The following is a 15,883-nucleotide window of genomic DNA, read 5'->3' as shown; positions in this document are numbered from 1 at the left end:
AACTCTCTTTGTCGTCTCAGCGGCTTCCGGTTTTCGATTTCCCCCCGATCCAGACTTCCTAGCAACATTTGTAACGGTCGATTTGGCAACTTTTAGCGATTTTGCCAGCTTTGCGTGCGAGTAGCTCGGATTTTCGCGATGCGCGAGAAAAATTTTGATACGCTGCTCTTCTTGCTTGGACGACATTTTGACAACTGAAGAGTGAATTCCAAAATCAAAATAGGAGCAACATTCTACACACACACACACCTTCATGAGGGGTGTTCAGGTTTTTTAAATGCAAAATTGAAAGAAATACGTCAAGTTTCTATTGACCAAATTTTGACCGTATCACCCATGGTGGAGGGTACATAAGATTCGGCCTGGCCGAACTTACGGCCGTATATACTTGTTTCAGCTTTTTTTCATCATATGCTATCAAAGTCCTTTAAAAACGAGTTAACGACAACTTTATTTTCCAAATTCAGACTTGCCTTCCAGTAGAAATTATGCTATGTTTCAAATAAAAAACGACTTTAAAATAAAGTGTTGAAAAACATGTCCTATATTTGAATGATTTTTGCTTTGTAGTCAATATGCAAAAAAGACAACATATTTAAAGACAATTTCATTAATTTTAAAGAATTTTTCTGAGTTATTAAGGTCAAGTTGATACCAATTTTTAAGTCAAATCATTTTATTATAAGGACAATACGACTTCATTGAAAAGTTTATCGACTTTTGGACAAGGAAAAAAACTTTATATTAGAGAAATTCGTCTTCTATGCTAAGCTAAATTTGCATTCGTATTTTAAAGACATGAATTCTTTGAACTCACGACAATATTTTTTCCATTGTAAGAACTGATGTAAATTCAATGCAACGGTTGTTGAAATGGTGGACATTCGTTTTATGACAAACCCATGTTAAATTCATGGCATTTGCGCCAATTTTACACGACTTCCAGATCCAAATATAACACGTTAACTACTTTTTTGGCGACGCGTTTTTTGCTGGGTAGTAAAGTAAAAGTATATACGAGTATGTCAGAAATTTCGGCCAGCCCAAATCTTTCGTATCATCTACCATGGATTGCGCACAAAGTTCCACCAAAGACTGTCATCTACAATCGAATTACCTGGGTTGTGGTAACAGTTGCTGATGACAAGGTATTTGGGCTACTTGCAAATACATAGAAATTTATGTGTGTTGTTCACAAACTGTATGCGAAAAGCAAATGGGAAACGATATTTGTTTGTCTAAAATTTCGTTTGGCAGGAAAGATTTTTTTTGTTTTTTGCTTGTACACTCAAAAAAAAAAGTTTACTTGGATCTAAAGATTTTGACCTTCCCTTAAGGATTTTGGTATTGATTCCGAGCCAAAGATGCGGCTTCTTTTAACCCTTATATTATGTTTGGGGTCATCTGATGATGATATGGTATTTTTCATCAGCGCATTTCTTAATGTTGGAATATAATTAACAGTTCTTACTACTCAGCAAGAATTCACTACATGTCAACAAATTATGCGTTGAGTAGTAAGAACTTTTATTTATATTCCAACAGTAAGAAATGCGCGGATGAAAAATGCGACGTGGGTCATCAAATGACACCAACATAATATAAGGGTTAAATAAAGAAATTTTTTAGCGACCTATCTGACTTTAAATCTAGGACCAATAAAATTAAAATTAGGATACAAATCTCATTTATCAAATGCTCGTACTCTCTTTCAACTCTAAACCAAAAACGCTAAATCCTCAAAATAAGTCTTAGCTTATATTTGAAGCGTTTTTATCTTAAATCTAAAGATTCCAAATTTCAGTTAATTTAAGGACGATTTCTTTAAATCAAAAATGTGTTTCTTTACTTTAAGGAAAATTTGCCTTTCTTTAAAAACGTGCAACTTTAACGAAGGGATGTAAATTATCAAAATGTGTGTGCTATATTTAATGAAAAATAAAAATTTTACGCAAACATTATAAACTTTATTGTAATTAAAATTGCATTATTTTAAAGAAATTTGTCCTTAATATTTTGCAAATTTCGCATCCTAACAATTAGGTTACGTAATCTTTAATATCACGTTAATATTTTTTTTTTTTGTGTATGGAGGGTTTACCAAAAAATGAAACGATAAAAAGCGAAATTCTACACAAGTCTTTCACAGAAAAAAATTTCACGAAAAATTTTGCAATTAAAATTTTAATTGAGTTTTAAAAAATATTCAATTAAAAATTTAATTGAATCAACAAATTTTTTAATTGAAACAAAAATCAATCACAAAAATTAATAGTATCAATTAGTTTTTTAATTGGATCAATTAATTTTTAATTGACCTTCAATTAATTTTTTAATTGATACTATCATTTCTGTGATTGAAGACATTTCAATTAAAAAATTAATTGGATCAATTAATTTCGTGATTGAATCAGAAAAAAATTTTTTTGTGTGTTGAGAGCCTAAAATACGTGTAAATTTCCAATTTCAGGATAATTGGATAGAATATCAAAAAAATCAAATCAGGAGATCGGTCTATACCAAAAATACGACAAAAAGGGATAAAAAATGGACCGAAACACTATATTCGGCACACTTATTATGGATTATTGAAAGCTGTAGATTCTATGAAACACTCCAAATTTTCATCAGCATTAGTGAGAGGAGATAAACCACCGCTGGAAATCTTTTTGGCGTTCGGTGGAAATTGTGATTAGGCTCAGAACCATTTGTATGCAACGTGGGCATGTTAACCGTTACACCACGACGGCTCCATACTTTCTTTCTTGGTAAGCTTCACTCAGTGATCCAAAATTTGGCACAACTTCACCCAAGCATATAAAAATCCACATACAAATAATTTTTTTTAGTAACAACAAGATTTATTAACCTAATAAAAGTTCAACAATAAAATATGGCTAAAAACATCTCGTCTTAATGACGGAAAATCGATGCAGGCAAATAACTGGCACCAGGAGCCGAAGCTGATGGACGAGCAACTGGAGCCTGTGAGGCAAAGTTGAGAACTGGAGCAACACCACCATTAAGATGTTGAGAGTTACCACCCAAAGCATCATATTGGCCTTGAATAGCCTTTTGGGCATTGGCAGCATCTTCGGGGGTACGGTATTTGACAAAATGAACCTCGGGTTTATTGTGAGAGTTGCTACTGCTGCTGATCTGGTTCAATTTTTGGGCCAAAGTGGCTAGATCGGCTTGTTTGTTAAGCACATAAATGTGACTCTGTTGGCTGGCAGCATTCTTGGCCAAAGCCAAAGCGGCATCTTCTAGGCCACGGTTCTCAGGTCCCCTAATGAAGACAACACGAAGGGCTTGTTTCACAGAGTTGGCGAATTGATTGGTGGCCTGAGGATCATGGAATTCTTCATCATCAGCGGTATAGGTGAAGAACTGTTTCTCCAGTTCCCCTTGGGGAGCAAACGAAGGCGAGCTACTAGATCCTTGGCTATCGAAAGATGAGGGACTGGAGCTACCTCCAAAGGAACTGTGTTGGCCATCGTAAGACGATGGGGCAAAGTTCGAGCCACCACCGGATGAACCCTGCTGACCGCCAAAGGATGAGGGTGCATAATTGGAGCCACTGCTATGATGAGAACCAGCACCAGGGGTAAACGATAATCCAGAGCTCGAATGACCCACTGGATGGTAGTTGTAGCCCAATTTATCGGCACAGGCGACAGCCACTAAGCACAGAACTATGAATCCACGCATTGCGGTTTAAGACAATTTCGTCGAAGATTTTGAAGTTGACTAAAGATATGATCGTATAACTATGACCTCTTGTCCACCACGTTGATAGTCTTTTATATGACCACAATATTTGCAAAATGCTCGCATAAAACTTTGCAAAAATATGAATTTATTAAATTTATGTCAATTTTATTGACACTTTACTGCATTCCAATTCAAAAACGCACTCTGCAAATTTTATGTATTGACACCAAAGCATCCAACTATGGACAAGTTAAAACAATAAACCAAGTAATAAATTCAAACTATGTGTGCTCCACTTTGCGCATAGAATATCTTTGTATCACTGTGAGTCATTTTGCGTGGGCAAAGCAGTGGAAAAATATACAAGATATTTTTTTCTTCCGAAATTCTACGCTTCTCCTAGTGGAAAGTCCCAAATGGGACATTCAAGAATAGTTTATTTGGATTTTGTGCTCTACTTAGAGTTTTTGATATTGATTCCGAGCAAACGTCGTGGATTTTTACCCTCCACCATAGGATGGGGGTATATTAACTTTGTCATTCCGTTCCGTAACACATCGAAATATTGTTCTAAGACCCCATAAAGTATATATATATTCTGGGTCGTAGTAAAATTCTGAATCGACCTAAGCATGTCCGTCCTTCTGTTGAAAGCACGCTTACTACCGAACAAAACAAGCTATCGACTTGAAACTTGGCGTAACAAGTTGTTATTAATGTAGATTGGAAAAGGGCCATTTTGGACCACTTTTACGTATAGCCGACATATAGTTTAGCCCTCAGATAAACCGATCCCCAATCACACAAAAATTGCTCCATATCGGTTCATAATTATATATAGCCCCCATATAAACCGATCCCCAAGTTTTTTGTTTTGAGACCTCTTGGAGGAGCAAATTTTATCCGATTCACTTGAAATTTGGTACATTGTGCTGGGCTTGTTTCACAGAGTTGGCGAATTGATTGGTGGCCTGAGGATCATGGAATTCCTCATCATGGGTCCATATCGGTTCATAATTGTATATAGCCGCATATAAAGCGACCACCATATTTCAATTCTGGTTCTCTAATTACTGCGCAAAAGTTCATATCGGTTCGTAATTATTTGTAGACTTACCTATAAATACCTCTTTTGTATAACATGTACCACGTATGGACTAACTTACAATTAAAAAGACGATGTTAAGAAGTTTTAAGATACCTTGCCATCGGTAACCACAAATCAAGTCGATTGTGGATGACAGTCTTTCGTAGAAATTTCTACGCAATCCATGGTGGATGTATATACTTGTTTAAAATAAGAATATCTTCATATCCAAATTGAGGGCTTTTTGAACAAACAAAATGATATGGTTTACTTGCCAAAGAGGTCAGCTGCAAATTTACACCGTCAATTGTCCACCAGAACTCAATCACCGAATCGTGTGGGGGCCGCAAATCGCTCACCGCTCGTATCCATCGTCCGGGAGGGTGAAATAAATTCCGAATATTACAGGGAAAATGTGTTGAAGGTAGTATTGAAGCCCTGGGCAGAAAAATATTTCGTCCGCAGACCATGGACATTGCAAAAAGACTCAGCATGCATCAACCACACTGAAAAAAATATTTACGTGGTATTAAAGATTACGCAACCTAAATTTTAGGATGCGAAATTTACAAAATATTAAGGACAAATTTCTTTAAAATAATGAAATTTTAATTAAAATAAAGTTTATAATCTTAGCTTCAAAAAATTTTACCATTAAATTTAGGACACAAATTTTGTAGATTTGCGTCCCTCAGTTAAATTCGGATGTCTTTGAACTAAGGCTAATTTTCCATAAAGTATTTTTTTGATTTAAAGAAACTGTGCTTAAATTAACTGAAATATTGAAACTTCTTATTTAAGATAAAAACGCTTTAAATATAGGCTAAGACTAATTTTGAGGATTTAACGTCTTTGGTTTAAAGTTTTTTTTTTTTTTGGAATTAAGAAAACATTTTTTACCTCGAAGTGTCCGTTATAATTTGGATTTTTAAACTGGCATTTTTATGTACCTGAGTACCTTCATTAATAAACCACGAAAAGAAAATTTGATAAATGAAATCTGTGTCCTAATTTTAATTTTATTGGTCCTAGATATAAAGCCAGGTAGGTCGCTAAAAAAATTCTTTATTTTAAAGAAGCCGCATCTTTGGCTCGGAATCAATACCAAAATCTCTAAGGGAAGGTCAAAATCTTTGGATCCAAGTAAACTTTTTTGAGTGCAAGAACACTGATGGCATGCGTAGGGAAAATCCTTTTTTTGTAGGGATTTTCCTAAAATTTCAACCGTAGGGAAAAAAGACAGGTTTTTAATTTTTCTAAAAATTTAGGGAGTTTGATCAATTTCCAGAGTTAACGAAATTTTGCAACAAAAATAGTACGTTTGCTTAATATTTCAAATATTTTAAGATCCAAAATATATGGTAGTCAAAGCTTCAGCTAATTGAATATGTGAATTTCATATTCAATTAGTTGAAGCATTAACCATTCCGTGTAAAAAGTGGGGGATCTAATTAGATATGATTAGATATCAAAATTTGCCCCTTTAGATCTAGCAGATTTACCCAGATATGATGAGAAATATTAGAATTAGATATAATTAAATATAATTCCATATATGACAAGATCTGTGATTAGATCTTAACAATTTTCGGATCTACTCATATCTAATCATATCAAATTAGATCTCCCAATTTTTACTCGGGATGTTAATATAAAAAAAAAAAACTACCTATGGGCAAATTACATTCCTAAGAGTTTTTAATGTTTTAGAAAAATGTCGTCTAGCGAAGAAAATGAAACCATTCCAGAAAAATTTAGAAAACAGGCTTTTTGTGGAAATTGGCTCACTGTTGAATTAAAGGATTGGCCAAGGCCAAAGGGGTCGAAAATGACGATTTTTAATACCACCCAGCAAAAAAAGCGTTGCCAAAAAAGTACTGAAAATGCTTTTTTTGGATACGGACGTGGTGCAAAATTGGCGCAGAAGCGATGAATTTAACATGGGCTTGTCTACAGCCGTTGCACTGAATTCGCATCACTTCTTACGGTGTGATTAGAATTCAGTGTTTTGTATGTAAATAAAAAAATGTTGTGATATTTTGCCACATAAATAATTTTTATATTTTTTATGATTTTTACTGCATTTTAACGCTTGTGTGAAACTTTTTCTCAAATATTTTCAAAAATCTGCAATTTTTCTAGAATGGATTTATAATTTTTGTCGACAAAATTTGAATTAATTCTACCATTGCATTAATTCTTAATCTGTTTTTAACCTTTAAAAAAAAAATTAAAATGAAAAAAGTAAGTTCGGCCAGGCCGAAGCATATGTACCCTCCACCATGGATTTCGTAGAAACTTCTTCTAAACACAGCCATCCACAATCGAATTACTCGGATTGCTGTAACGCTTGCCGATGGCCTCCTCCTAACACCGTCTTCTAAATTGTAAGTAAGTCCATACGTGGTATATATTAAATTAAAAAAGACCGATTAAATACATATGTATATAATTCAATTTGACAAAATTTTCTATTGAAATAAAATTTTAACAACATTTTCTGTAGAAAAAAAAATTTTGACAAAATTTTTATAGAACTAAAATTTTGAAAAGTTTCTATAGAAATAAAATTTTGACAAAATTTTCTTTAGAAATAAAATTTTGGTACATTATTTTTGGCTCGAGTGGCAACCATGATTATGAACCGATATGGACCAATTTTTGTGTGATTGGGGATCGGCTGTATAACTACACGCACAGAAAAATCATGTTTGGACATGGTTGCCGCATCCATTTAATGCTTATCTAGAGCATGTAATTGCCGCGAAAACCATGTATTTTGTCTTTGTAAAAATAGTTTTCGAGCGGAGAAAAATGAATGGTGGCAATAAGCATTTGAATGGTTCTCAAATACCGCAAACATGTTCTATCATTTAAATGATAGAATTTGAGACCATTAAATGGTCGGGAAAATCATGTAACTGACCATTAAATTTTTTTACTTTTTTACAGGGAAAAAAGTATTTTTATAGATTAAGTGTAGACATGTCTAGAACCATTACATGGCCATAAAGACCATTTACATTTTTTTCGTGACCATTCAATTTTTTAACTTGTTTGCAGCAAAAATAATTTTATAAAAACATTGAGCAGGTACACACGATTTTAATTTTGCGCGTCAGTCGTGTGTTGATTGTTTCTTGGAATGGATGGAGAATACGGATTTACTGTGTTTTGTGTTAATTTATTTATTCAGAAGTGGCACGTGGTTTTATGTGAACACAAAAAGGAAAGTGTAATTCAAAAAATGTACCTGTTTTTATACCCTCCACCATAGGATGGGGGTATATTAACTTTGTCATTCCGTATGTAACACATCGAAATATTGCTCTAAGACCCCATAAAGTATATATATTCTGGGTCGTGGTGAAATTCTGAGTCGATCTAAGCATGTCCGTCCGTCCGTCCGTCTGTCCGGCTGTCCGTCCGTCTGTGGAAATCACGCTAACTTCCGAACGAAACTAGCTATCGACTTGAAACTTGGCACAAGTAGTTGTTATTGATGTAGGTCGGATGGTATTGAAAATGGGCCATATCGGCCAACGTTTACGTATAGCCCCCATATAAACCGATCCCCAAATTTGGCTTGCGGAGCCTTCCGGAGCAGCAAAATTCATCCGATCCGGTTGAAATTTGGTACGTGGTCTAAGTATACGGTCTCTAACAACCATGCAAAAATTGGTCCATATCGGTCCATAATTATATATAGCCCCCATATAAACCGATTCCCAGATTTGACCTCCGGAGCCTCTTGGAGGGGTAAAATTCATCCGATCCAGTTGAAATTTGGTACCTGATGTTAGTATACGGTCTCTAACAGCCATGCAAAAATTGGTCCATATCGGTCCATAAATATATATAGCTCCCATATAAACCGATCCCCAGATTTGACCTCCGGAGCCTCTTGGAGGAGCAAACTTCATCCTACCCGATTGAAATTTGGTACGTGGTGTTAGTATATGGTCTCTAACAACCATGCAAAAACTGATACATATCGGTCCATAATTATATATAGCTCCCATATAAACCGATCCCCAGATTTGACCTCCGGAGCCTCTTGGAGGGGCAAAATTCATCCGATCCAGTTGAAATTGGGTACCTGATGTTAGTATACGGTCTCTAACAAGCATGCATAAATTGGTCCATATCGGTCCATAATTATATATAGATCCTATATAAACCGATCCCCAGATTTGAACTCTGGAGCCTCTTGGATGAGCAAAATTCATCCGATCCAATTGAAATTTAGTACGCGGTGTTAGTATATGGTCTCTAACAACCATGCAAAAATTGGTCTTTATCGGTCCATAATTATATATAGCTCCCATATAAACCGATCCCCAGATTTGACCTCCGGAGCCTCTTGGAGGAGCAAAAGTCATCCGATGCGGTTGAAATTTGGTACATTTCGTTAGTATATGGCCTCTAACAGCCATTTAAAAATTGTCAAATTTTATTACTATAGAAAGTTTTGTCAAAATTTCATTTCTATAGAAAGTTTTGTAAAAAGTTTATTTCTATAGCAATGTTTGTCAACATTTTATTACCATAGAAAATTTTGTCAAAATTTTATTTCTATAGAAAATTTTGTAAAAAATTTATTTCTGTAGAAAATTTTGTCAACATTTTATTTCTATAGACAATTTTGTCAACATTTTATTTCTATAGAACATTTTGTCAACATTTTATTTCTATAGAAAATTTTGTCAACATTTTATTTCTATAGAAAATTTTGTCAAAATTTTATTGCTATAGAAAATTTTGTCAACATTTTACTTCCATAGAAAATTTTGTCAACATTTTATTTCTATAGAAAATGTTGTCAAGTTTTTATTTCTATAGAAAATTTTGTCAAAATTTTATTTCTATAGAAAATTTTGTCAAACTGAATTATATACGTACTTAATCGGCCTTTTTTTTTTGTTTAATATATACCCCTTATGGACTAACTTACAATTTAGAAGACAGTGTTAAAAAGTTTTACGATACCTTGCCATCGGCAAGTGTTATCGCAACCCAAGTAATTCGATTGTGGATGACAGCCTTTAGTAGAAGTTCCTACGCAATCCATGGTGGAGGGTACATAAGATTCGGCCTGGCCGAACTTACGGCCGTATATACTTGTTTGTTCTGCATTTTGCTATATGGTATCATTTATTTTTATTTGCAGTTACATGATGTCTGCGTTTGTACATTTGATGGGCACGAAGTAAATATGGAATAATTACTTATTGTTGAAATTGAAATAAAATAGAGTGTGTAAAAATATATGATGTTTGCTTGAACGACATTATAAATACAAATAAACAATGATTTAGTTTATAAATAAATAAAAACAAACAAATAAAGTTAATTTTATGTTTTCTTTTCTCAAGTGGCGTCATTTTTCGACGATGAAAAAAGTGTTTTCATAAAGATCAAAACATTTTAGGTTGTGACCATGTTCTTTTAACTAGGAGAAAAACATTTTTAATGAATACCATAACATTTTAAATCGTGACCATTGTTTTTTCATTCAAACAAAATTCTTTTTATCAATATAATAACATTTTAGATGAGGACAATTACATTTTTCTTAGAACCATGCTCACTGAGCCAACATGGTTGCAGGTTAAAATGTTACATGGTCGCCGCAAAAATAGCTCCTATCATATTATTTTGCTCTTCGAATATGATTGTGACAATCATGTTTCTTCTCTGCGTGTATAGACCGATATGGGCCAATTTTGGTATGGTTGTTAGCGGCCATATACTAACACCACGTTCCAAATTTAAACCGGATCGGATGAATTTTGCTCCTCCAAGAGGCTCCGGAGTTCACATCTGGAGAACGCTTTATATGTGGGCTATATATAGTTATAGACTGATATGGACAAATTCTCGCACGGTTATTAGAGACCATATACTAACACCATGTTCCAAATTTCAACCGGATCGGATGAAATTTGCTTCTCTTAGAGGCTCCGCAAGCCAAATCTGGGGATCGGTTTATATGGGGGCTATATCTAATTATTAACCGATGTGGACCAATTTTTCATTGTTGTTAGAGACCATATACCAACATCATGTACCAAATTTCAGCAAGATCGGATGAAATTGGCTTCTCTTTGAGGCTTCGCAAGCCAAATCTGGGGATCGGTTTATATGGGAGCTATATATAATTTTGGACCGATGTGGACCAATTTTTGCATGGTTGTTATAGACCATATACCAACATCATGTACCAAATTTCAGCAGGATGCAATTTGCTTATCTTTGAGGCTACGCAAGCCAAATTTGAGGGTCCGTTTATTGGGGGCTGTACGTAAAAGTGGACCGATATGGTCCATTTGCAATACCATCCTACCTACATCAATAACAACTACTTGTGCTAAGTTTCAAGTCGATAACTTATTTCGTTCGGAAGTTAGCGTGATTTCAGACGGACGGACATGCTTAGATCGACTCAGAATTTCACTACGACCTAGAATATATACTTTATGGGTTCTTAGAGCAATATTTCGATGTGTTACAAACGGAATGACAAAGTTCATATACCCCCATCCTATGGTGAGGGTATAAAAAATTAATTAAAAGAACTTCCGGTGTAGTTAAAATGAAGAACACCCTTGGGAGGACATTTTTGGAAGTGCTTTTAAAGTCGTGCCTTCAGAAGAACTTCCATTTTTTTTTTGCTGGGCAGTGCATTGATTTTGGAAAACTGATTGTGGAAAATATGACATAAAAAACACGCTGCAATTAAAGTCCACAAGAAAAATGTTGGTAGTGTTAAAAATGGGCAACGATGTTGCAAAGTTCGAAATCAGATTAAGGTTGTCAGTATTCATATTATTCATATATATTGAATCCTTTATTGAAGGATAAGTACCTTGCCATTAATTTACCATTAATTTTTAAGAATTGAATTCAATATAAAATATTTATTACTTTCATGTCATATTTTTTTGAATTTAGTAATTTTTTACCATATGAAAAAAATTTTGGGCGTGGGCAAAAAGGGAATTTTTAGGAGCTGCGTAGAGAATTGTCAAAAACTTCCTGGCATCACGGACCAAAATCCCTGGATCTAAATCCGTTGGATTTTGCGCCTAGGGCATTTTGGAAAATAAGGTTGGCACTAAGTGAAGATCATCTCAAGACGATGTTTCGCCTGGGCCATTTTGGTGAGTAGGGCTGGAACAAAAAATACCAAAGCGTCGATCCTCTCAAGACGTCGCGTATGGGTAGATCCACTGTCGTACTGCACATGATGGTTTTGTCGACCATTTGAAGACCATAATGTATGCTCTTAACCTTGCCCTCTAAGTTAGTCTATTAGGAGTTTGATAAAATGTTAGATTAAATACCTATGTGAACAAATTTTGTTCTCTTTCCGCTTATATTCATTTTGTTTAACTGGTTTCAAATTGTAGGGCAAAAGAAAGTCCCCTCCCTGACCAAACTTTAGATTTCGTTCTATTGTTTACAAAAGGGACGTCCCTTCCCCGATGAAATATTTAAAAACTAATTAGGCGTTTTTTGTGCAGAGACGTATTGTCTCTTTTTCTGAAATTTCAAAAAAATGGTTGAAAATTTCTTCAATTTTCAAAATGTCGGGCAAAAGAAAGACCTTCTCTCGAACCAAATATCGAAAAATGATATTTGAGCCCGAAAGTCTTTTCACATTACGTGGTTTCCCACTTAGAAAAGCTTTGAAACACACAAAACTATCGCCAGAATCACTGAGAGAGGAACAGAAGGCATTATGACTAAATCCTCTGCGATTTCTGTCCCAGTAGTATAGCAAATTTTATCCACTAGGTTATCGCTTTATTTCGGAAGCATATTGTGTTTGGTCCTGGTCTACACATTTGAACTCTCACCCATCAATTCTATTTTCCAAACATATTTCTTTTATTCACTAGGGCGCTTAACTAATTTGCCAGAGATTAACTTCCATCAAGTTTTTGAATTTTAATCATGAAATAAAGCAACGCCCTCAATGAGTTATTTTAGCTTTCTTCTTTGCATTTTGTCTTAGAGAAATTTTATTCTTTAAATTTATTTGCATGATATTTAATAATTTTACGAGCTAGAATTCATTGACCCCAGCTTATAAAAAAAATCCACATCGTAATATACAATCATAAATTTAAGAAAATTAATATATATTAATATTAATATTTTTATGAACGAAATAGTAAGTAAATATTTTTTTTGAATAAATGATTGACACCTGTTTTTCAAAATATTCAAATATTTCAAAGGCTTAAAATTTTTAGAATATTAAATTCTGTATAAATTGTTTTTCTAGAACTTCCGATTTCCGTTTTGTTTAGCATTTATGCACTATGAAATGATTAAATTAAAATATTAAACGTACTAAACATTTGAATATTTTTCATAAAAATTCATAATTTTGTCAAAACTGAGGTGATGCGCTGAGGTGCATGGTTAAGCAGAAGTTGTATAAAAACGAATGATCTAGACGGATAATGGGTCATAACAAAACTTGCATATCTTTTCGGTGGACAATCATCACAAAGTTGAAGACATAACAATGCGTGCCTTTGTAGTCCTTTGCCTGGTTGCTGTTGCCTGTGCTGATAAATTAGGCTATAACTACCATCCAGTGGGTCACTCGAACTCTGGATTATCGTTTACCCCGGGTGGTGGTAGTTCCGGCGGCTTGGCTGCTCCTTCATACAGTAATTCAGGATCAGGATCCGACTTTGGACATTCGTCATCTTTTGGAGGTCAACAAGGATCATTTGGCAGTGGTTCCAATTTTGCTCCTTCCTCATTTGGATCTGGAAGCAGTCCTTCATCCTTCGACAGTCAACCTAGCTCATTTGGTGGTGCCAGCAATGGGCCCTCTTCTTTCGATGGCCAAAGTTCACACGAAGCTCCTGCCTTTGCCCCACAGGGTGAAATTGAAAAGCAATTCATTACCTACACAGCTGATGATGAAGAATTCCTGGATCCTCAGGCCACCAACCAATTTGCCAACTCCGTGAAACAAGGTCTCCGTGTTGTGTTCGTCAAGGGCCCCGACAACCATGGATTGGAAGAGGCTGCTTTGGCTTTGGCCAAATCTGCTGCCGAACAGCACACCGACATCTATGTCCTCAACAAGCAAGCCGATCTTGCTGCCTTGGCCAACAAATTGAATGCTGAGAACGCCAATTCCAACAACAAACCCGATGTACACTTCGTTAAATACCGTACTCCCGAAGATGCTGTCAATGCCCAAAAAGCCATTCAAGGTCAATACGATGCTTTGGGTGGAAAATCCGAAAACATTGATGGTGGCGTTGCCACATCTCTAAATTTTGCTTCTCAAGCTCCAATTCCCCAACACTCTGCTTCAGCACCTGGCGCCAGCTATTTGCCTGCTTCCGTTTTCCGGATTAGACATTAACGCAGTTCAATGCAAATATATTTAAGTTTGTTATTGTTATTGTTGTTAGTTATTTAGTGTATAATAAAAAATGATAATTTGTTGAATATTTTGAAATGAATTTGCGTTTTTTTATGCCCAAGCCCCCCATGGTGTTTTTTTTTGACGCACATAAGAAAACGAATATCAATACGAGGGTCGATTCTTACTATTAATAATACCGGTTTGATTATTTCAGTCAATGGATGCATATATAGATCCTTATGGCTCTATATCTAACAAAGTCAAGCGTCTAAGAGTTGTATAAAGGCTTATAAAAAAAAGTGGACAAAATTTTTATCGCATCTGGGACGAAACTCAATGTTTGTAAAAAAATATATATTTAAAGCTTTTATGCAATTGTGCTTTTATAATTAATCAGGCGAGACGTATTAAAGGCAAAGTAAATTTTGAGGCATTTTTACAATTGTTGCTATTTATGCACTGAAAAAAAAGCATACCCGGTTCCAAAGATTTTGTCTTTACTTTAAAAAATTTGGTTTTGATTCCGAGCCAAAGAAGCGGAGAATACAAGTAAGGATTCTTTTAAGACACAATTCTCTTTTAAAATCGGGTTTTGTGTACTTGCTTCTAGGAAGCAAATTTTAATTTTTCGATTTTTCAGCTTTTTTTCTTCATATGCTATCAAAGTCCTTTAAAAACAAGTTAACGACGACTTTATTTTCCAAATTAAGACTCGAATTCTAGTAGAAATTATGTTGTGTTTCAAGTAAAAAACGTCTTTAAAATAAAGTGTTGAAAAACATGTCCTATATTTGAACGATTTTTTGCTTTGTAGTCAAGATGCAAAAAGACAACAAATTTAAAGACAATTTCATTAAATTTAAAGATTTTTTCTAAATTATTAAAGTCAAGTTGACCTTAGCCCAAACATTTTTTCTTTCATGTTATGATATCCATTTTTAAATCAAATCACTTAATTATAAGGACAATACGACTTCATTGAAAAGTTTATCGACCTTTGGTCAAGGAAAAAAAACTTTATACTAGAGAAATGCGTCTTCTATGCTAAGAAAAATTTGCATTCGTATTTTAAAGACATGAAATCTTTGAACTCACGACAATATTTTTTTCAGTGTGAGAGGCGATTTAACAAGAATTGGGGTTACATCTCGCCAAGATAGGTGGCCAGCTGGGGTTTCGAGGCAATATTTGGACAAATCGAGCGACATTTACACAAGTCGAAGCTTTATTAAAACTTAACCTTCTACACTGAAAAAATTGTTACGTGATATTATAGATGACGGAACTTAAATTTTAGGATGTACCATTTTCAAAATATTGAGGACAAATTTTTAATCGTTGCTTCAAAAATATTTTTTACACTGAAAAAAAAAATAATGTTGTGAGGGCAAAGATTTCATGTCCTTAAAATACGAATGCAGATTTTTCTTAGCATTGAAGACATTTTTCTCTAATATAACATATTTTTCCTTATCCAAAAGTCGATAAACTTTTCAATGAAGTCGTATTGTCCTTATAATTAAGTGATTTGACTTAAAAATGGGTATCATAACATGAAAGAATTTTTTTTGGGCTAAGGTCAACTTGGCTTTAATAATCCAGAAAATTTCTTTAAAATTAATGTAATTATCATTGAGTTTGTTGTCTTTAAGCATCTTGACTACAAACAAAAAATCGTA

At 34.4% G+C, this 15,883-nt stretch overlaps 2 protein-coding genes across 2 annotated transcripts; one reads left to right on the top strand and one right to left on the bottom strand.

The window, feature by feature from the left end:
- Positions 1-2,913: 2,913 nt before the first annotated feature.
- Positions 2,914-3,711, bottom strand: LOC142233697 (uncharacterized). Its single transcript, XM_075304702.1, has one exon. The coding sequence runs from the start codon at positions 3,709-3,711 to the stop codon at positions 2,914-2,916; it is 798 nt and encodes a 265-aa protein (XP_075160817.1).
- A 9,629-nt stretch (positions 3,712-13,340) lies between these two features.
- On the top strand, positions 13,341-14,201 carry LOC142233688 (uncharacterized). The gene is made up of 2 exons (XM_075304690.1): positions 13,341-13,522; positions 13,646-14,201. The coding sequence occupies exons 1-2, from the start codon at positions 13,341-13,343 to the stop codon at positions 14,199-14,201; spliced, it is 738 nt and encodes a 245-aa protein (XP_075160805.1).
- The last annotated feature ends 1,682 nt before the right edge of the window (positions 14,202-15,883 follow it).

This window comes from Haematobia irritans, chromosome 1, assembly GCF_050003625.1.
Source record: "Haematobia irritans isolate KBUSLIRL chromosome 1, ASM5000362v1, whole genome shotgun sequence".
Lineage (NCBI taxonomy): Eukaryota > Metazoa > Arthropoda > Insecta > Diptera > Muscidae > Haematobia > Haematobia irritans.
Note: the sequence above shows the minus strand (reverse complement) of the source record. Positions and strands in the feature narration are given on the sequence as shown.

What these genes read in the sequence shown, in the direction of transcription:
- LOC142233688 (XM_075304690.1), top strand. Translation starts at nt 13,341, where the DNA reads ATGCGTGCCTTTGTAGTCCTTTGCCTGGTTGCTGTTGCCTGTGCTGAT. An exon ending in GGATCCGACTTTGGACATTC is followed by an intron (nt 13,523 to 13,645) that starts GTCATCTTTTGG and finishes TGGTGGTGCCAG; the next exon opens with CAATGGGCCCTCTTCTTTCG.
- LOC142233697 (XM_075304702.1), bottom strand. Translation starts at nt 3,711, where the DNA reads ATGCGTGGATTCATAGTTCTGTGCTTAGTGGCTGTCGCCTGTGCCGAT.